Source organism: Orcinus orca, chromosome 9, assembly GCF_937001465.1.
Source record: "Orcinus orca chromosome 9, mOrcOrc1.1, whole genome shotgun sequence".
NCBI classification, from domain to species: domain Eukaryota; kingdom Metazoa; phylum Chordata; class Mammalia; order Artiodactyla; family Delphinidae; genus Orcinus; species Orcinus orca.
The window spans coordinates 103,648,815-103,671,214 of NC_064567.1; the positions used below are offsets into that span (position 1 = coordinate 103,648,815).

Consider the following 22,400-nt stretch of genomic DNA (forward strand, 5'->3'; position numbering starts at 1 on the left):
CTGTTTGTTAAGTGGTATTTGTTAAGTGGGTTCTTCTCTTGGCTATGCAATCATCTGGGTATCTTTTCAAAGTGTGCTACTTTTAAATTTTTTAAAATAAGAAGGTAGCCAGAGAGTGTTTTCTTACAAATTGTATGATACTAGATTTTCTGGCTGTCATAATATTTAACATTGTAGTAGGCATTCAAATATATATTAATACACTTATTAATGCTTCTGGTTTGGGAAATTTTATTTCAAATTTTTGCCAGGGAATGCATGGCTTCATTGCTGACATGATATTCTAAAATTTCTTTACAATTTGTGGGCACCTTTTATCATATTACTATGATGTATCTGTTGTGTCTGCTGAAATATATGTATAGCAAACACTTGAAAACCTCTTAATCTGTTCTAAAAAAGAGACAACATGTTATGATAAATATGTACTCTTTCATCAAAAGATATTCATGAAGAAATAGGCAGTACAATAGAAATGTATTCTAAATTTATATCACATTTTTTAGCTTCATCCAAGATATAGAAACGGGAGTTCTCAAGGCATAATGCTCTATGTAAATCCCTTGAGGGTGGGTATATCCATCTATTCATTTCTCCTTCAGTATCCGAAACAGGGCTTTGCATGTGCTAGAAACTCAACACATTTTTAGTGAAAAAATGAATAATGAAAATTTCTTCACTAAGAACATTCATCTTTTGTCTTATTTTGAAGCAATAAATTTCTTCAAAATAAATTTCAACTTGACAGTTATAGGCAATAAATTATTTTCTTAAAATAGAAAAAGATGAGTATTTATTAAGATAATATTTTCAATTCTAATGAATAGTTTATTAAATTATTGAGTGAGTTTTAATATCTAATAATTTTTTCTAGTGCAAACCCGTGGTTATGAACTTTGAGAGTAACCATTTTTAATTGCTTAATGATTTATAGCTTTTTCAAGTACTTTAACATTCCTTGTATTTGTTATTCAAAAATGATTCTATGAGATATATTATCATATATTATGATTCTTTGTTGTGCAAATGAAGGAGCTAGACTTCAGAAAGATTAAGTGATTATCCCCAGTTACACAGTTTATGAGAAAGAAAGGCACACCTAAAAGCCAAGTCCTAACCCTCTAAATCAGACTTCTTTCCCATTACACAACATGGCTCTCTCCCAGTGTGGTACTTAAGTGATGCTGAAGTGACAAGGGACCTTACGTCCACGTTCTGACTCCCAGCACTGCAGTTCTGATTGTGCGACTTCGGGTGTCAAGTGATCCAGTCTCCTGTTTTCTTTCTTCTGCAACCCTCACGGTTGTAATCCAAATTTTGCCAAGTACCTTGTGTAATGACAGCAAATCCCTAGGTGTTCGTGACTATATTGAATTAGCCTTTGTTCTGGACACACTGTTTTTATCCCTTTCATATACATTGCTTAATGAGAGCATAACTCATCAATAAAGTATTTATATGCATATATACAAATATAATTACTTGATAGTATGTATAAGTATATGCTATATTATATGTATATGAGTACTGATCATGCCATCTCAGTGCGACAAGCAGATGAGGAGCACATCATGTACGTGTGATTGTTAGTCTCTTACCACTTAGGCAGCCACTCACTTGATGAACTCTGGTTAGTGAAATTCTGACACTAAGTTCATCCTGGCACCCACTGTCAAGAACCACCAGACACAATGACTTTGTCCCCGACTCCTTCAGTGATTCTGTAGGTAAATTTGGATGGTTTTTCTCTGTTAAGAAACTATTTCGTTATTTTATCTCAATCTCATGTAATTTAAGCTACTGATCACTGTATCTTATTCCTCTATTAGGAAACAGCACTGCACAAGTGACCTCCACAGGAAGCCTTGTATTCCAGAACTTCAAGGAGAGCATGAGTGGGGTTTACACGTGTTTTCTGGAGTATAAACCTACTGTGGAAGAAGTCGTTAAAAATCTCCAACTGAAATATGTTGTATATGGTAAGAAGGGATTTTGGTTGTATTTTAACATTTCTTAATGTTTACAAATATTTACATACTTTAACAGGTTTGTTTTAAAGGGATTTTGTTGTGTTTAGTCTCTCTTAATTAAAGAAAAATGTCTGCCTGCCTATATTTTGTGAAGTGCTTTGTAAGGGGTTAGTGGTAAGGGAAGATCATTTTTCTTCAGGGGAATATTGACATGTACAGATCAATTTAAGACAGTGCATAAAAACAGGGTGGTATGGAAATCGTGTTTTCAGAGAATGAGCATGATATTGTACTCCGTACTGCCTTTAAATTCCGAGTATCCTCTTGATGGTGCACTGCCATCCCCGTGAACAGGAACATGAATTGCCACTGTATTAAAACCCCTGTCCAAAGGTAGCTTGATCTGTTGAGGTCTGAGACTGGAGAGGTGAGTTGGTCATGGAGTGGCCAGGAGAACAGCCTGAGTGAAAGTTCCGTCTCACGGCTGGGACCCACGCATGGAGACAGAGTCAGGGTCCTCCAGGCTGTCCGTGTCTCACCTCCAGAGCTTCTGAATATGTTACCCTACAGTAGCAGGTTTTGCAGGTGTAATTAAGATCTTGAGAAGGGTAGACTCTCCTGAATTACTAGCGTGGGCCCAGTGCAGTCACAGGGGTCCTTAAAGAGGAAGGCAGGACAGCCCCAAAGGCAGAAAAAGGAGATGTGGCAGTGAAAGGAGAGGGTGGGGTAGGTGCCACAAGCCAAGGAGGTGGCAGGTCTCTGGAGCCTGGTACTTCCAGAGCGAATGTACCTTGATTCCAGCCTTGCAAGACTCACTTTGGACATCTGATCTCCACAACTGTGAGATAATACATTTGTGTTATTTTAAGCCACGAGGTTTGTGGCTTAAGAAGTTAATATACCATTGGAAGCAATAGGAAGCTCATGCAGCATTGTTTTCACAGCTGGGATGTAGAACAAATGGCAGAATTATTAATGATTCCCTGATCATTTTTATACACTAAAAAACGGTGTTCCATATATCCAAAGAAAGACATAATTTTCATGAGAAATTATATTAACTTTGTTAGGCAAATAATTTGTTTAAACTTTGTAATCAGTCACGCTTCATTTTTGTTACATAGTTTTTCCTGTAAAATATGGTATGTGTTATTTAGTATAGTTTATATAGTTTATAACAAATGTACTTTGAAATCTCTCATAAGGGTATATTCACATAAGCTAACAAGTGTAACAGTGCCTAAAATGAATGCTGGTTTATAGTAATGAAAATGATAGCTAATATTTACCAAGCATTTATGCTGTGTTTTTACGTGTAATTATAATAATAACAGCAAAACACATATATTGCTTATTTTCACAAGGCTTTTTTTTTTTTTTTTTTTTTTTTTTTGCGGTACGCGGGCCTCTCACCGTTGTGGCCCCTCCCGCTGCGGAGCACAGGCTCTGGACGCGCAGGCTCAGCGGCCATGGCTTACGGGTCCAGCCGCTCCACGGCATGCGGGATCCTCCCAGACCGGGACATGAACCTGCATCCCCTGTACGGGCAGGCGGACTCCCAACCGCTGCACCACCAGGGAAGCCCTGCAAGGCTTTTGTTTTGAAGTGCTTTATTTATATTCAACTTATTTAATTCTCACAACAAACCCGTACAGTAGGTACTGCAATTTTCGTTAGACTGTGGGACTCAGATTTCAATCTAGGGATTCTCGTTCTAGAGTTTGTATTTTTATCTCTCTTGATATCCTACTGTGCCCCACTGTTATACCAGTGGCAGCAGGATGACACATCATTTAATAAACTGATTTTGGAGACCTGCTATTTTTGTGCTTAAAATAATCATTTAAGTCATTCTGTTTCACTCTAAGGATCCACTTTAGTCTTTCCAATGCCACATGGTATTCCAGATTTTGCTTGCACATTCCTCAGTTGATGATCGTTTCGTGTGTTTCAGATTTTCCCTGCCTCAAACAGCAGTGCGTGGAACCTTGAAATAAGTCCTTCAGTCTCTTCCTCCCTGAGTCCCTCTGTGCGTCTCTGTGTATGAGTCCGTCGCTCATCGATCTGTGTGTAAACACACACACTAGTATTCTTGTATTATAGATGTTAAATTGTTAGTATTTTGCTGAGGTGATTCTGTAAGGTAATATCTTCTACAGGGTTTTCACAGTGTTATTTTGATAATTCTGCTAGTTGCCCTGCAAAGAGTGTACAGTTTGTATCCCCGCCACAGTACACGAGAATCTCATTACCTAAAATGCCCTTAGTATACTGTATCTTGAATTGTTGCCCATGTAATAGTCTAATAATGGTATTTCATGGCTTTAATGTTTATTTTTTGGTCATTGATGAGGTTTTTTGAGTTTTGCTATTTGCATGGGCTGTGAACAAAAGTTTTGCTTTTGTTGCTTTTACTTTTGGTGTTGGATTAAAAAAATGATCTCTAAGACAGTAAGTCAAAGAGCTTACTGCCTGTGTTTTCTGCTAGAAGTTTTATGGTTTCGGGTCTTACATTCAAGTCTTTAATCAATTTTGAGTTGATTTTTGTGCATGGTGTAAGACAGTGGTTACATTCTTTTGAATGTGACTGGCCAGTTTTCCCAACACCATTTACTGAAGAGACTGTCTATTCCCCATTGTATATTTTTGGCTCCTTTGTTGTAAATTAATTGACCATTTCTGTATGGGTTTATTTCTGGGCTCTCTGTCTGTTACATTGATCTGTGTGTATGGTTGTATGCCAATACCACATTGTGTTAATTACTGTAGCTTTGTAATATAGCTTGAAATCAGGGAGCATGATGCCTCCAGCTTTGTTCTTTTTTCTCAAGATTGCTTTGGCTATTTGTGGTCTTTTGTGGTTCCATACAAATTTCTAAGAGTTTTATTTCTGTGAAAAATGCCATTGGAATTTTGATAGTGATTGTGTTGGAGCTGTAGATTGCTTTGTGTAGTATTTAATATTTTAACCATATTAATTCTTCCAATCCATGAGCACAGAATATCTTTCCACTTATTTCTTTCTTCTTCAATTTCTTTTCTTGATGTCTTATAGTTTTCAGTATTTTTACAGAGCCAGAGTTTTCAATTCAATGAAGTCTGATTTATCAAATTTGCTAATTAGTCATGCTTTTGTTGTCAAGTCTAAGAATTCTTTGCCTAGCCATAGGCAAAGGTTTTCTCCTTTTTTGTGATAGTTTTGCTTAACATGATGCAGTTTCAGTTAATTTTTGTGTAAGGTGTGAGGTTTAATAATTTTCATTAGGATATCCAATTGCTCCAGCATGATTTCTTGAAGTGTTTTTGTACCTTTGTCAACAGTAAGTTGAGAATATTTGTGTGGGTCTGTTTCTGGGTTTTCTAATTTCTTCCATTGATCTATGGGGTTTGTTCCTCTGCCAGTGCCACTGTGTGGATCACTGTAACTATAGAAACCCTCAGTACCAGGTAGTGTGATTCCTTCCACTATTCTTTATCAAAATGTTTTTCTTTTTTAGGGCCCACCCCTTTCCTTATATATTTTAGAATAATCCTATACGTATCTACAGTGTATCTGCTGGAATTCTGATGGGAATTGCATTCAATCTGTAGATAAATTTGGGGGATGTTTGCGATCTCTCTGTTTTTTTCTTTTTGGCCATGCCGTGAGGCATGTGAGATCTTAGTTCCCTGACCAGGGATTGAACCTGTGCCCCCTGCAGTGGAAGTGCTAACCACTGGACTGCCAGGGAATTCCCTCTTTCATCTCTATATACATGCTTTCTTAAGTGTATACCTAAGTATGTTATTTTGGGCTTTTTTTGCACAATTGTAAATGATGTTAGATTTCAAATTTTGGATTCCACAGGTTTATTGCTAATATATAGAAAAACGATTTATAAAAAATAAGAAAAAAACCACTTTCTTTGCTCATCCATAAGAAGCAACTCCCCATTTATTCAAGTTTTATCATGAGATTGCAGCAATTCAGTACGAAATATGATACAAAGACACAAAGTGAGCAAATGCTGCAGAAAAAAATGGCACTGATAGACTTGCTTAACGCGGGGTTGCCACAAACCTTCAATTTGTAAAAAATGCAATATCTGCTAAGCACAATAATGTGGAGCACAACAAAACGAGACATACTGTAAACAAAAAGTGGTTTATTATTTGTGTCTTGATCTAGAATTTAAAAAAAATGTAGATTCTTTGTGAGACTGTCATGTCATATGCACATAGGGACAGTTTTGTTTCTTTCTTTTCAATCGTATGCCTCTTATTTTTCTTTTTTTATTGGGGACACTAGGGCTTCTGGTACTCTGTTGAATAAGAATGGTGAGAGCAGATATCCTTGCCTTCTTTGTAATATTAGGGGGACTCATCAAGTCTTTTACTATTAAATGTGGTGTTAGATTGGATTGTACATAGATGCCTTTTATTAGGTTGAGGAAGTTTCCTTCCATTCCAAGTTTGTTGATTTTTAATTTTTTATCGTGAAAGGATGTTGGATTTTGTCAAGTGTTTCTCCTGCATTAATTGAGATAATTATGTATTTTTTATTTTCTGTTTTATTGTTATGGTATATTGCATTCATTGATTTTCAAGTGTTGAACCAAGCTTGGTTCCTGGGATAAAATCCCACTTGGTCATGATGTATAATGCTTTCAATATACTGATAGATTCATTTTGCTGGAATGTTGTTGAGAATTTTTGTATCTATATTCATATGAGATATTGGTCTGTAGTTCTGTTTTCTTGTGATATCATTTTTACCTGGGTTTGCTTTCATGATAATACTGAGTATGACTTGGGAATTTTTTCTTTCTCTTCTGACTTTGGAAGAGTTCATTAAGAATTGTTAATATTTCTTTAAATGTTTGATAGAATTCATGAGTGAAAACATCTGAGCTTGGGTTTTTCTTCCTGGGTAGTTGTTTTTTCTGATTACTAATTTAATCTCTTTGCTTGGTATAGCTCTATTCATATAGTCTATTTTTTCTTGAGTCAGTTTCAGTAGTGTATGTCTTTTAGAGATTTTTCTGTTTCATCTAAGTTATCTAATTTATTGGCATACAGGTTTTTATAGTATCCCTTTGTAATTCTTTTTATTTCTGTAAGGTCAATAATACTGCCTCCTTTTTTATTGATGATTTGTTAATTTGAGTCCTCTCTTTTTTTCTTGGTCACTCTAGCTAAAGATTTATAAATTTTGTTGATATCTTCAAATAACTATGTTTTTGTGTCATTGATTCTATTGTTTTTCTATTTTCTATGTCATTTATCTCTGCTTTAATTTTTATTATTTCTTTCCCTCTGCTTGATTTAAGGTTAGTTTTCTCTTTCTTCCCTAGTGTCATAAGGTAAAAGTTTCGATTATTGATTAGAGATCATATTATATTTTATATATATATAATTTTGTATATATAATTTCCCACAATGTACTGCTTTAGCTGCATTCCATAGGTTGTTTTTTTTTCAATTTATATGAAGTTTTTCTTCTAACTTCTCTTTTGATTCTTCTTTGACACATTGGTTACTTAGAATTATGTTGTTTAATTTCCACACATTTGTGAGTTTTTCAAATTTTTCTGTTACTCTAATTTTATTACATTGTGATCAGAGAAAATACTTTGTATTATTTCAGTCCTTTAAAATTTATTGTGATTTGTGGCTTAAAATAGTCTCCATCCTTGAGAATGTGCCAGAGCACTTGAGAATGTATATTCTGCTGCTGCCAGGTGGAGAGGTATGTAGATGTCTTTTAGGTATATTTGGTTTCGGCATTATTCAAGTATTCTGTTTCCTTGTTGATCTTCTGCCTAGTTGTTTCATTCATTATTGGAAGTCTCCAAGCAATATTTTGAATTGTTTTTATCATTATTTAATGATATAATCATCATATAATCAAAATAGTTATTTCTTTTATCATTTCTGTCAGTTTTTACTTCATTTTGGTGCTTTGTTCTTAGGTGTGTGTATGTTTATAATTGTTCTCTCTTCCTGATAGGTTGTCTTTTTTTATTATTAAAAAATGTTACCCTTTAGCTATAGTAGCATTTTTTGTTTGTTTTAAAGTTTACTTTGCCTGATAATTGAATAGCCATTCCTATTTTCTTGTGATTGCTGTATACAGGATGTATTATTTTGCACCCCATCGCTTTCAGTCTGTTTGTATCTTTGCATGTAAAATGTGTCTCATGTAGACACTAAATAGTTCATTGCTTTTTAAATCCAGTTTCATAGTCTCTGCCTTTTGATTAGATAATTTAATCCATTCACATTTAATATTATTATTTATATAAGTGGATATACTCTTATCATTTTATTTTATATTTCCCTGTCTTGTGTGTTCTTCTATTTCTCATTGTCTTGTGAATTAAGTGAATATTTTCTAATGTAGCATTTTAATTACTTTAATGATTTTTTACTATATATTTTTGGGTCATTTCCTTATTGATTGCTCTAGAAGTTACCACATATATCTTAACCTATCAGAATCAGCTTGACATCTTTACAAACTTAATTCTGGTGAGATAGAGAAACCTTAGTCTTATGTAGATCTATTCCTTTTCCATGCTTTTTGTGGTATTAATATTATACATATTACACCTGTAAATGTTACAAAACTAACAATACATTTTATAATTATTATTTTGTGTAACTTTATGTATTTTAGAGAAGCTGAAATTAGGAGAGAAATGTATATTTATAGATTTTGTTACATTAGCCTTCTTTATCATTTTTTATTTTCTTTAATTGTTTGCTTTTTTTTCAAGTTTCCATCTGTAGTCATTTCCTTAGTCTAGTACAGCTTTGCTCCCACCCACCTCCATTGTGCTCCTATTGGAAAATATATATTTATGTTTGGTCCCAGTGATACATCATATACAAATTCTTTTATACAATTGCTTTTTAAATCAGTAAAGAGGAAAGAAAGTCGAAGAAATATGCACTTATTCTGTCTATATAATTACATGATTTACTGGAGTGCTTTGTTTTTTTTGTGTGGATTCAGATTATTGACTGAGGTTATGTTCTTTCAGTCTTGTTAAAAAACAAAATTCAAGAAAATTTGAAGATCTAATTAGCTTTATTAGGTAATTCATGAATTGGGGAGCATCCCATCTAGCAACTAGAAGGTGGCTCTGAGGGGTTGTATGCTATTAGCAAAAGAAAAGAAAGGATTATTTTTAGACTAGGCCCTCTTTTCTTGAGGGTATGGGGAAGGGAGTGGCAGAGGTTTTGGTTTTATCATGCAGGTTGCTTCTTCTTCCTCTGGGGACTGGAGGAGGCCTGTGTGATAGATTACTTTACTGTTAGACTAGAAAATTCTAGAGTGGTTGATTAGGATTACATTTGTGGGAGAGGTTGAAACTGCCATTAGATTAGATATTAAGTGTAGTTTTAGTATCTTGGGGTTTAGCACATGTGACACAATTTTGGGCCTGTGGTTTTCTTTTTAACAGTCTGAAAAACTTTTAGCTGATTCTTTATTCTGTCAGGTCAGATCTACTGTTGAGCTTCTTATTGTGTTTTTCCTTTCAGTGTTTTTCCTTTTTACCTACAGAATTTCCACTTGATTCTTTTTTTTATAATTTTTTATAGATAGTTTCTATTTGATGTGACATTATTAAAATACCTCCCTTCATTAATCATGATTTTCTTTTGTTATTTTAACACATTTATATGAATGCTTTGAAGTCTTTAGTTTTTAATATTTATCTTTAAAAGTGACCACATCTGGTCACTCTTAAACAGGCAATTTCTGCTTCCTAGTTTTTTCCAGTGTATAGGTCATACTTTCCTGTTTCGTTGCATTAATTTGTTTGGAAACTGGACTTTTTAGATAATGTATTGTAGCAACTCTGGGTACTGGTCCATTTCCTTCCCCCACCCTCCAGATTTGTCATAATTTTATCCTGGCTAGATTATTTCAGTGAGGTTCACTCCCGCTGCCACCGTAGTGTGAGGCCTCCAAGGTCTGTCCTAGGAAGGCGCACTTTGGGTGTACCCATAGAGGTTTCATGTATCTGTTGTTTTCAACCATGCCCTGAGGCATAAATTCCTCTAAAACCGATCCAGTTCAGTTTGGGTTCCCCAGGTCTGTTTGAGATTTGTTCTGACCTCAGGATAGCTCCTTCCAGCTGACACCTCCTGTGTTGCTGTCTGACAAACTAGGCTGCCTACAGTTTCGCCTTCTCCCAGTTGTCTTTCCCCATATTGCCAGTGTTTTTGAAAGTGCCCTGAGGTTTGAGCTTCCCCACAGTTTATCACAAGGACGTCAGTTCCTTTGAGAAGAGATTCTGAGCTCTCTGTTCTACAGCCTGCTGCTCATTCCCGGCAGATTCTCTGAGCCACTGCTCTGGAGCTGGGGCTGGGGACGGTGGTGTGCTTCTCTGTGAGTGACACACTGCTTTAGAAACTTAGCATCTGTTGGAGGGGGTAGCAGCAGCAGCCCCGGGTCTCCACAGCATGTTTCTCCTGTGTGGACACTTCACATGACGAGCTGGACAAGGCTGATGGGCTCCCATTGTTTTCAGAATTGCTGCTGCCAGGTTAGAGCCTCCATCTCACAAAGTGGGGAGGTGGAAGGAGGGAGCCTTCACCTCTCAGCTGTACTCACCCACAACTTCCCTTTAGCACCGGGTAGCTCTGGTCTGCATGAGAAAGGCTGACCTCCTGTCCCTTCTTGGGGAGAGGGAGCCTTGTGCCCTTGTCTGCCCCAGTCTGCAGTGGAGTTGCCATCTAGCTTGGATTTCGTTGACTCCTTCATGATCTCTAAAAACCTTTCCTCTTAACTATTTATTTCTGGAATATCAATTAAACATATTTGTTAGGGCTCCTTAATTTATCATCCATATCTTTTCACTTGTCTTTCATATATACAGATCTTTAAATGTGTTTAAGGTACCATTGTCCAATTTATCAAACCTGTCTTCAGCAGTGTGAAGTCTGCAAGTTTAGCTAGTCTATTCACTTTCTGTTTTAACTTTGGTGCCGTTTTTCTATTTCAATGACTATACTTTCCATCCCCAGTATTTCCAATTGGATCTTTCTCTTTAAAATCTCCACTTGTTCTTTAGTCATATGTACCGGTTTTTGTTCTATAATTTCCTATTCTTAATTTATTACTTTCTTTAATATTTTGAGAGATATATTTCTTACTTTTATTTTTTAATTTTCATAATGTGTATGAAAACTTGTTCGTACCCATATCCCTTACAAAAATAGGTGTTATTGCTCTTTTATTTGTATAGGGGTATAAAATGTTATGCCACCATTGTGATTGCATTTTCCTTAGTACTAGCATCTCTGAGCATCTTTTTCTGTGCTTATTATTCCTTTTGAGATTTTCTATTCATATTTTTTACCTGTTTTACTAAGTTATTGTGTTCTTGCCAACTTCTAGTAAGTTCAAATACTCTAACTCTGAGTATAGATCAGTAGTTTTCAAATAGTAATCTATGGACTCCTTGGAGTCCCTGAGTTCCTTTCAAGGGGTCAGCAAGGTGAAAACTGTTTTTGTAGTTATACAATGATATTATTTACTGTTTTAACTGTGTTGAGATTTACAGTTGAAGTGGGTAAGCTACTGTGGAACAGTCATCCACAATTATGCAAAAAAGCTGTTAAAATGTTTCTTTCTAACCAACTACATATCTCTATGAGGCAATAAACCAACACACCATATGTCATTGAATGAACAAGTAAGTATAAGACTCCAGCTGACTTCTATTAAGCAGACCTTAAAGAGCTTTAAAATATAAAACAATACTACTGTTCTCACTGATTCTCTTTGAAAAGTGTTATTGTACCTAAAAGTGTTTTTTTTTATGTTACTGCCTGATGAGTTTCTATCATTTTAAAATGAATTAATAAACATTTAAAAAGGTTTTCAGTTTGAATTTTTTGTATCATAAATATTGGTAGATATATCCTACATAAAAGTTCTTTGGTGGTCCTTAGTGATTTTTAAGAATGTAAAGAGATCCGGAGACCAAAACTTTTGAGAACTCCTGTAGATGTTTATGTCATTTTTTTTATCATTCCCATTTTTCTAGAGCCGTATATGTCTTTTTTCTTTTAAAGCTTCTGATTTTCATATGAGGATTTTATTTTTTAAACTGTTGCAGGGATTCCCTGCAAGGACTTGCTGGACTCAGCAGAATTGTACTCAAGGCTAAGGTGAGGGACACACAGTAGGAATGGCAGGGGGAAAGTCACGGCCAGAGCCAGGTGAAATCCACGTACAGGACTGCTGTGCTATCCTTCCTGTGTGAGGTTGCATTGAGCCCCCTCCTTTCCTTAGTGGTAAAAATCCAGTAAGCCCTGTGCCGACTCAGCACCCAGGCGCTGATTGGGAGCTAGTCATGAAGGCTCCCTCTGCCTGACAACGACAGAAGTCCCAAACTCCCAGAGGTGCAGGGTTCAGTTCCTCAGGTGGGGAAACAGTTTTATCACATGGGGAGCAATGCCTGTCCGTTTAGGGAAATACTTACCAGCCAAGGGCCAATCCTGTAGGCAGCCTCCAGCCTGCTGTGTTCTCTTTTATACAACTTGTTAATAACTCATTTACAAGCGGATCCTGAGTTGCTGTGTGTGTAAATGTGTACTTCTCCCAGAGATAAGAAGCTGTCTTCAGAAAAGGACACTTTTGATAGAGTTTTTGAGGGCATTTTGAAGATATTGTGGCTTATATTCAGATTTCTTTCTATCAAATGTAATAGCATGATACATGCCGGATTTCTGGAAGGAAAAAGGAGTTCTTTTTTAGCCCATGAACCAGAGGAGTGCTTGCTCTGTCTGCAGTCCTTGCTGGGAGCCTTGCTGCAGCTTCCAGGTCCATCTGATAAGGTTCACTCTTCTACATGGTTCTTGTATGTATCACATCACACAGCTTTGATGTGATAAATCATGATATAATCAATATAAATCAGTCATTTATCATATGGGAATATATGTATCAGTAAATGCATGATATTGATAGGTTTTTAAGATTTATGTCTCAATGTGACATTGTTTTTCAGTTTTCTTATTCACAGTTTCATGGACCTTTTTGGTGTGGTGACACAAACCTTTCTTCAGCTTACAGAGTGTTTTCCCTGTTTGTCCCCTGATTAACTTCTCCTTTGTCTGCTCTGTTCTCTCCTGGAACTCCTTCACTTTGACATAGGATATCTGGGATCTCTCTTCCTTTTCTCTTCTTTTGCTCTTGTCATTTTGTTTCTAATTTTGATCTATGCTATGTGAGAATTTCATTACTTCATCTCCAAACATATTTTTAACCTTGTTTTCATTTATTACTTCAATTAATTTTTAAATTTTCAGTATTTGTATTTAAAAATTTTTTCCAGGATGCTTTTCGTATTTAGCATCACTTCTCTTCTACAATAGCTTTATAATAGTTTTATGGATATATTTTCTATCCTTACTAGTTAGAATTTTAAAAACTTATTTCTGAATGCTTCCTACAGTAATTTTCTTTTATGTTATTTTCCCTTGCTTTTTCATTTTCATGCTTTTCTTTTTTTTATTATCTATTTATTTTTTGGCTGTGTTGGGTCTTTGTTTCTGTGCGAGGGCTTTCTCTAGTTGCGGCAAGCGGGGGCCACTCTTCATCACGGTGTGCGGGCTTTTCACTGTCACGGGCTCTCTTGTTGTGGGGCACAGGATCCAGATGCGCAGGCTCAGTAGTTGTGGCTCACGGGCCTAGTTGCTCTGCGGCATGTGGGATCTTCCCAGCTCAGAACTCGAACCCGTGTCCCTTGCACTGGCAGGCAGATTCTCAACCACTGTGCCACCAGGGAAGCCCCTTCATGCTTTTCTTTAGTGATTTTGGAACTCCCCAGATTTGGTTAGGAGAATCTGTGGTTTTCATTCATGTTTGTAAATGAATTAGAAGCTGTCTGGTCTCAACCTAGAATACAAAGGCTTATAGTAGCTTGGTCTGTGCACTCAATTTTGGCTTAAATGAGCAGGTAGGAAAGTGAACAGTGGTGGCTATCACTTTAGTGAGAGTGGAGAGTGTCTCCTCAGCAGGCCCCTTGATTAACAAAAGTAGCAACAGAGCTCCCTGTCTCAGAAGGTAAACTTTTCTGATTTCTAGTACCGTGGATTTATCATTTTTATATTTCTTGTATCATTTCAGTGAGATTTTGAAACGGATAGAAAAAAAAAAACCCTATTCTCAGTTTCAGGTGTTGCAATTGAACTCAATAAAGCTTATAGATAAGTTAGAAACATACTTTTTTTTTTTGCCTATTGTTGGCAATTATATGACACCCTTTTCTTCTCCATAGTGGCTGTACCAATTCACATTCCCACCAGCAGTGCAAGAGTGTTCCCTTTTCTCCACACCCTCTCCAGCATTTATTGTTTCTAGATTTTTTGATGATGGCCATTCTGACTGGTGTGAGATGACATCTCATTGTAGTTTTGATTTGAATTTCTCTAATGATTAATGATGTTGAGCATTCTTTCATGTGTTTGTTGGCAATCTGTATATCTTCTTTGGAGAAATGTCTGTTTAGGTCTTCGGCCCATTTTTGGATTGCGTTGTTTGTTTTTTTGTTATTGAGCTGCAAGAGCTGCTTATAAATTTTGGAGATTAATCCTTTGTCAGTTGCTTCATTTGCAAATATTTTCTCCCTTTCTGAGGGTTGTCTTTTGGTCTTATTTTATGGTTTCCTTTGCTGTGCAAAAGCTTTGAAGTTTCATTAGGTCCCATTTGTTTATTTTTGTTTTTATTTCCATTTCTCTAGGAGGTGGGTCAAAAAGGATCTTGCTGTTATTTATGTCGTAGAGTGTTCTGCCTATGTTTTCCTCTAAGAGTTTGATAGTTTCTGGTCTTACATTTAGGTCTGTAATCCATTTTGAGCTTATTTTTATGTATGGTGTTAGGGAGTGATCTAATCTCATACTTTTACATGTACCTGTCCAGTTTTCCCAGCACCACTTATTGAAGAGGCTGTCCTTTCTCCACTGTACGTTCCTGCCTCCTTTATCAAAGGTAAGGTGGCCATATGTGCATGGGTTTATCTCTGGGCTTTCTATCCTGTTCCATTGATCTATCTTTCTGTTTTTGTGCCAGTACTATACTGTCTTGATTACTGTAGCTTTGTAGTATAGTCTGAAGTCAGAGAGCCTGATTCCTCCAGCTCCGTTTTTTGTTCTCAAGATTGCTTTGGATATTCTGGGTCTTTTGTGTTTCCATACAAATTGTGAAATTTTTTGTTCTAGTTCCATGAAAAATGCCAGTGGTAGTTTGATAGGGATTGCATTGAATCTGTAGATTGCTTTGGGTAGTATAGTCATTTTCACAATGTTGATTCTTCCAATCCAAGAACATGGTATATCTCTCTCTATCTATTTGTATCATCTTTAATTTCTTTCATCAGTGTCTTATAGTTTTCTGCATACAGGTCTTTTGTCTCCTTAAGTAGGTTTATTCCTAGATATTTTATTGTTTTTGTTGCAGTGGTAAATGGGAGTGTTTTCTTGATTTCACGTTCAGATTTTTCATCATCATTGTATAGGAATGCCAGAGATTTCTGTGCATTAATTTTGTATCCTGCTACTTTACCAGATACATTGATTAGCTCTAGTAGTTTTCTGGTAGCATCTTTAGGATTCTCTATGTATAGTACCATGCCTTCTGCAAACAGTGACAGCTTTACTTCTTCTTTTCTGATTTGGATTCCTTTTATTTCCTTTCTTCTCTGATTGCTGTGGCTAAAACTTCCAAAACTATGTTGAATAATAGTGGTGAGAGTGGGCAACCTTGTCTTGTTCCTGATCTTAGTGGAAATGCTTTCAGTTTTTCACCATGAGGACGATGTTGGCTGTGGGTTTGTCATATATGGCCTTTATTATGTTGAGGAAAGTTCCCTCTGTGCCTACTTTCTGCAGGGTTTTTGTCATAAATGGGTGTTGAATTTTGTCGAAAGCTTTCTCTGCATCTATTGAGATGATCATATGGCTTTTCTTCTTCAATTTGTTAATATGGTGTATCACGTTGATTAATTTGTGTATATTGAAGAATCCTTGCATTTCTGGAATAAAACCCACTTGATCATGGTGTATGATCCTTTTAGTGTGCTGTTGGATTCTGTTTGCTAGTATTTTGTTGAAGATTTTTGCATCTATGTTCATCAGTGATATTAGCCTGTAGTTTTCTTTCTTTGTGACATCCTTGTCTGGTTTTGGTATCAAAGTGATGGTGGCCTCGTAGAATGAGTTTGGGAGTATTCCTCCCTCTGCTATATTTGGGAAGAGTTTGAGAAGGATAGGTGTTAGCTCTTCTGTAAATGTTTGATAGAATTCGCCTGTGAAGCCATCTTGTCCTGGGCTTCTGTTTGTTGGAAGATTTTTAATCACAGTCTCAATTTCAGTGCTTGTGATTGGTCTGTTCATATTTTCTATTTCTTCCTGATTCAGTCTTGGCAGGTTGTGCATTTCTAAGAATTTGTCCATTTCTTCCAGGTTGTCCATTTTATTGGCATAGAGTTGCTTGTAGTAATCTCTCCTGATCTTTTGTATTTCTGCAGTGTCAGTTGTTACTTCTCCTTTTTCATTTCTAATTCTATTGGTTTGAGTCTTCTCCCTTTTTTTCTTGATGAGTCTGGCTAATGGTTTATCAATTCTGTTTATCTTCTCAAAGAACCAGCTTTTAGTTTTATTGATCTTTGCTATCGTTTCCTTCATTTCCTTTTCATTTATTTCTGATCTGATTTTTATGATTTCTTTCCTTCTGCTAACGTTGGATATTTTTTGTTCTTCTTTCTCTAATTGCTTTAGGTGCAAGGTTAGGTTGTTTATTCGAGATGTGTCCTGTTTCTTAAGGTAGGATTGTAGTGCTCTAAACTTCCCTCTTAGAACTGCTTTTGCTGCATCCCATAGGTTTTGGCTCGTCGTGTCTCCATTGTCATTTGTTTGTACGTATTTTTTGATTTCCTCTTTGATTTCTTCAGTGATCACTTCGTTATTAAGTAGTGTATTGTTTAGCCTCCATGTGTTTGTATTTTTTACAGACCTTTTCCTGTAATTGCTATATAGTCTCATAGCATTGTGGTCGGAAAAGATACTTGATACAATTTCATTTTTCTGAAATTTACCAAGGCTTGATTTGTGACCCGAGATATTATCTATCCTGGAGAATGTTCCACGAACACTTGAGAAAAATGTGTATTCTGTTGTTTTTGGATGGAATGTCCTATAAATATCAATTAAGTCCATCCTGTTTAATGTATTATTTAAAGCTTGTGTTTCCTTATTTATTTTCATTTTGGATGATCTGTCCATTGGTGAAAGTAGGGTGTAAAAGTCCCCTACTATGAATGTGTTACTGTCAATTACCCCTTTTATGGCTGTTATTATTTGCCTTATGTATTGAGGTGCTCCTATGTTGGGTGCCTAAATATTTACAATTGTTATATCTTCTTCTTGGATTGATCCCTTGAACATTATGTAGTGTCCTTTGTCTCTTCTAATAGTCTTTATTTTAAAGTCTATTTTGTCTGATATGAGAATTGCTACTCTAGCTTTCTTTTGGTTTCCATTTGCATGGAATATCTTTTTCCATCCCCTTACTTTCAGTCTGTATGTGTTTCTAAGTCTGAAGTAGGTCTCTTGTAGACAGCATATATATGGGTCTTGTTTATGTATCCATTCAGCCAATTTGTGTCTTTTGGTGGGAGCATTTTGTCCATTTACATTTTAGGTAATTATCGATATGTATGTTCCTATTCCTGTTTTCTTAATTGTTTTGGGTTCGTCATTGTAGGTCGTTTCCTTCTCTTGTGTTTCTTGCCTAGAGAAGTTCCTTTAGCATTTGTTGTAAAGCTGGTTTGGTGGTGCTGCACTCTCTTAACTTTTGCTTGTCTGTAAAGGTTGTAATTTCTCCATCAGTCTGAATGAGATCCTAGCTGGGTAGAGTCATCTTGGTTGCAGGTTTTTCTCCTTCACTTTAAATATGTCCTGCCAGTCCCTTCTGGCTTGCAGAGTTTCTGCTGAAAGATCAGCTGTTAAACTTATGGGGATTCCCTTGTGTGTTATTTGTTGTTTTTCCTTTGCTTCTATTAATATGTTTTCTTTGTATTTAATTTTTGACAGTTTGATTAATATGTGTCCTGGCGTATTTCTCCTTGGATTTATCCTGTATGGGACTCTCTGTGCTTCCTGGACTTGATTAACTATTTCCTTTCCCATATTAGGGAAGTTTTCAGCTGTAGTCTCTTCAAATATTTTCTCAGTCCCTTTCTTTTTCTCCTCTTCTTCTGGAACCCCTATAATTCGAATGTTGGTGCATTTAATGTTGTCCCAGAAGTCTCTGAGACTGTCCTCAGTTCTTTTCATTCTTTTTTCTTTATTCTGCTCTGCAGTAGTTATTTCCACTATTTTATCTTCCAGGTCACTTACCCGTTCTTCTGCCTCAGTTATTCTGCTATTGATCCCATCTACAGTATTTTTCATTTCATTTATTGTGTTACTCATCGTTGTTTGTTTCATCTTTAGTTCTTCTAGGTCTTTGTTAAATGTTTCTTGCATTTTGTGTATTCTATTTCCAAGATTTTGGATCATCTTTACTATCATTATTCTGAATTCTTTTTCAGGTAGACTGCCTATTTCCTCTTCATTTGTTAGGTCTGGTGGGTTTTTATCTTGCTCCTTCATCTGCTGTGTGTTTTTTTGTCTCTCATTTTGCTTATCTTACTGTGTTTGGGTTCTCCTTTTTGCAGGCTGCAGGTTCGTAGTTCCCGTTGTTTTTGGTGTCTTTCCCCAGTGGCTAAGGTTGGTTCAGTGGGTTATATAGGCTTCCTGGTGGAGGGGAGTAGTGCCTGTGTTCTGGTGGATGAGGCTGGATCTTGTCTTTCTGCTTGGCAGGTCCACGTCTGGTGGTGTGTTTTGGGGTGTCTTTGGACTTATTACGATTTTAGGCAGCCTCTCTGCTAATGGATGGCATTGTTTTCCTGTCTTGCCAGTTGTTTGGCATAGGGTGTCCAGCACTGTAGCTTGCTGGTCGTTGAGTGAAGCTGGGTGCTGTGTTGAGATGGAGATCTCTGGGAGATTTTTGCCATTTTATATTATGTGGAGCTGGGAGGTCTCTTGTGGACCAGTGTCCTGAAGTTGGCTCTCCCACCTCAGAGGCACAGCACTGACTCCGCAACACCAAGCGCCTTTCATCCACATAGCTCAGAATAAAAGGGAGAAAAAGTAGAAAGAAAGAATTAGTAGAAGTCGTAAGAAAGAAAGAAAGAAAAAAGAAAGAAAGAAAGAAAGGAGGGAGGGAGGAAGGAAGGAAGGAGGGAAGGGAGGAAAGAAAGAAAGAAGATAGAGTAAAATAAAATAAAGTAAGATAAAATATAATAAAGTTATTAAAACAAAAAATAATTATTAAGAAAAAAAAAACGGGCAGATAGAACCCTAGGACAAATGGTGGAAGCAAAGCTATACAGACAAAATCTCACACAGAAGCATACACATACAGTCACAAAAAGAGGAAAACGGGAAAAAATCATAAATGTTGCTCTCACAGTGCACCTCCTCAATTTGGGATGATTCGTTGTCTATTCAGGTATTGCACAGATGCAGGTACATCCAGTTGATTGTGGAGCTTTAATCCACTGCTTCTGAGGCTTCTGGGAGAGATTTCCCTTTCTCTTCTTTGTTTGCACAGCTCCTGGGGTTCAGCTTTGGATTTGGCCCCGCCTCTGTGTGTAGGTCGCTGGAGGGCATCTGTTCTTCACTCAGACAGGATGGGGTTAAAGGAGCCGCTGATTCGGGGGCTCAGGCTCACTCAGGCCAGGGGGGAGGGAGGGGCACGGAGTGTGGGACGAGCCTGTGGCGTCAGAGGCCGGCGTGACGTTGCAGCAGCCTGAAGCGTGCTGTACATTCTCCCCGGGAAGTTGTCCTTGGATCCCGGGACCCTGGTAGTGGCGGGGTGCACAGGCTCCCTGGAAGGGAGGTGTGGATAGTGACCTGTGCTCACACACAGGCTTCTTGGTGGCAGCAGCAGCAGCCTTATTGTCTCACGCCCGTCTCTGGGGTCCGCGCTTTTAGCCGCGGCTCGCGCCCGTCTCTAGAACTCCTTTAAGCAGCACTCTTAATCCTCTCTCCTTGCGCACCAGGAAACAAAGAGGGAAGAAAAGTCTCTTGCCTCTTCGGCAGGTCCAGACTTTTCCCCGGATTCCCTCCCTGCCAGCCGTGGCGCACTAACCCCCTGCAGGCTGTTTTCACGCCACCAACCCCAGTCCTCTCCCTGCGCTCAGACTGAAGCCCCAGCCTCTGCTCCCAGCCCCGCCCGCCCCGGCGGTGAGCAGACAAGCCTCTCGGGCTGGTGAGTGCCGGTCAGCACCGATCCTCTGTGCTGGAATCTCTCCACTTTGCCCTCCACACCCCTGTGGCTGCGCTCTCCCCCGCGGCTCCGAAGCTTTCCCCCTCCGCCACCCGCAGTCTCCACCCACGAAGGGGCTTCCTAGTGTGTGGAAACCTTTCCTCCTTCACAGCTCCCTCCCACTGGTGCGGGTTCCATCCCTATTCTTTTGTCTCTGTTTTTTCTTTTTTCTTTTGCCCTACCCAGGTACGCAGGGAGTTTCTTGCCTTTTGGGAGGTCTGAGGCCTTCTGCCAGCGTTCAGTAGGTGTTCTGCAGGAGTTGTTCCACGTGTAGGTATATTTCTGGTGTATCTGTGGGGAGAAAGGTGATCTCCGCATCTTACTCTTCCGCCATCTTCCCCTCGTCCCCTAAGATGAATATTTAAACTTAGGGAAGTCTCATACCTGAGTTTGAGGCAGCATGACATGGTGGTTAAGGGCCCAGACTCTGGGCTAGGCTCCTCAGCTAGAGTCTCAGTTTTGATAGCACAGGCATTAGGCATGTGACATAGTATCCCTCAATACATGCTGGATGTGAAGATTATACCAATCTTTAATAATCTTAGGAGATTTAAATGAGTTTCTATTTTTAAAGTGCCTATAACAGCATTTGTCACTTAGTAGCTGCTAGATAAGTGCTTGTTAAATTAAAAAAATATTTATATATGGCTGTATATAGAAACATATACAGTTCACCTTTGAACAACATGGGTTTGAACTGTGTGGGTCCATTATACATGGATGTTTTCAGTAGCAAATACTGCAGTACCACACGATCCACATCCACACATTGCAGAACCCTGGATTCAGAGGAATATGGGTGAGGAGGGCTGACTATAAATTATACATGTATTTTCAACTGGGGGTGTGGTTGGTGTTCCTAACCCTAACCCCGCGTTGTTCAAGGGTCAAATGTATTCCAAATAATGATTTCTCTTGAATAGCTGAAATATATTTGAATTGCTTAAATAACCATTGCTGTATTGTTCTCTGTTTAATTTTTTGCAGCTTATCGTGAGCCACATTATTATTACCAGTTCACAGCTCGATATCATGCAGCTCCCTGCAATACTATCTATAATGTTTCTTTTGAGAAGAAACTTCTTGAGATTTTAAGCAAATTGGTTCTTGACCTTTCATGTCAAGTTTTCTTACTGAAGTCTGAATGCCATCATGTTAAAATGCAAAGAGCTGGTTTGCAAAATGAATTGTTTTTTACATTTTCAGGTAAGTATATGCAATTCTTTAAGGAAAACAAAGTTAGACTGCAAAACTAATCTTAGAGACCTGAGTTACTAGCGGCATTTTTAGAATGTAAATGCTATAGATCTGAATGTTTCATATTCTTTACTTTCACTTCTTAGATCTTATAGCCCCCAAATACATTTCTGCTGATTCATGTACTTAATGAAAAGTTTGGGTTCCCAAATAACTTAAACATTGCTATGATAATTTACTATAGAATGGAATTTAGTATGAGGAATATCTATCATGATATTTAGCTACAAAGATTTAATTTGTAAAAGCATGTAATTATATAATAAGCTAGGTTAACAGTTTAGACCAGAGGGACTGTTCTAACAGCTTAGGTTGCTTTTCCTAACAATGCAGAGCAAAAGCCCAGTATATTCTGGAAAACCAAGAATTGGACTTAATATCTGAAGACTTTAGATTTATAAAGGGCCCGTTTATGAATGAGCATTTAGGAATACCCATGCATGTGTTCTTAATGGGTCCCAGTAGCAAGAGGACCCCCTCCACTTTTCATCGCAAATGGTATGTTGCTGTTTCCTTTCTTTCTTCTTTACCCTCTGTCCTTGATTCCTCTACTGTCAGTGTTTGTTTACACTTACCCATTTCTCTGATATTCCCTCTCTCTTTCTTGGCCATCTAGGATTGAATGTTTAGATACAAGTGAGAGGTGCGAAGCTTTCAGAGAAAAGAATAAGAGGTGTTCAACCCCATTTTCACTATCTTTTATCTTCCTTACTTCTTTTCTCCAGAAAAAATTTTGAGAGTTGTTCTCCAGCCCCTGAGGCAAATTATGAAAGATAGTCTGAGTCTTTCTTTAGCTCATC

At 37.5% G+C, this 22,400-nt stretch overlaps 1 protein-coding gene across 1 annotated transcript in view; it reads left to right on the forward strand.

Moving 5' to 3' along the window:
* The window catches only part of ZPBP (zona pellucida binding protein), a 101,617-nt gene that overhangs the window by 17,535 nt on the left and 61,682 nt on the right, over positions 1-22,400 (forward strand). The window contains exons 4-5 of the mRNA XM_004277946.2: positions 1,830-1,979; positions 21,331-21,549. Of these exons, the coding sequence (XP_004277994.1) occupies positions 1,830-1,979; positions 21,331-21,549 (369 nt within the window). The remainder of the gene's footprint in view (positions 1-1,829; positions 1,980-21,330; positions 21,550-22,400) is intronic.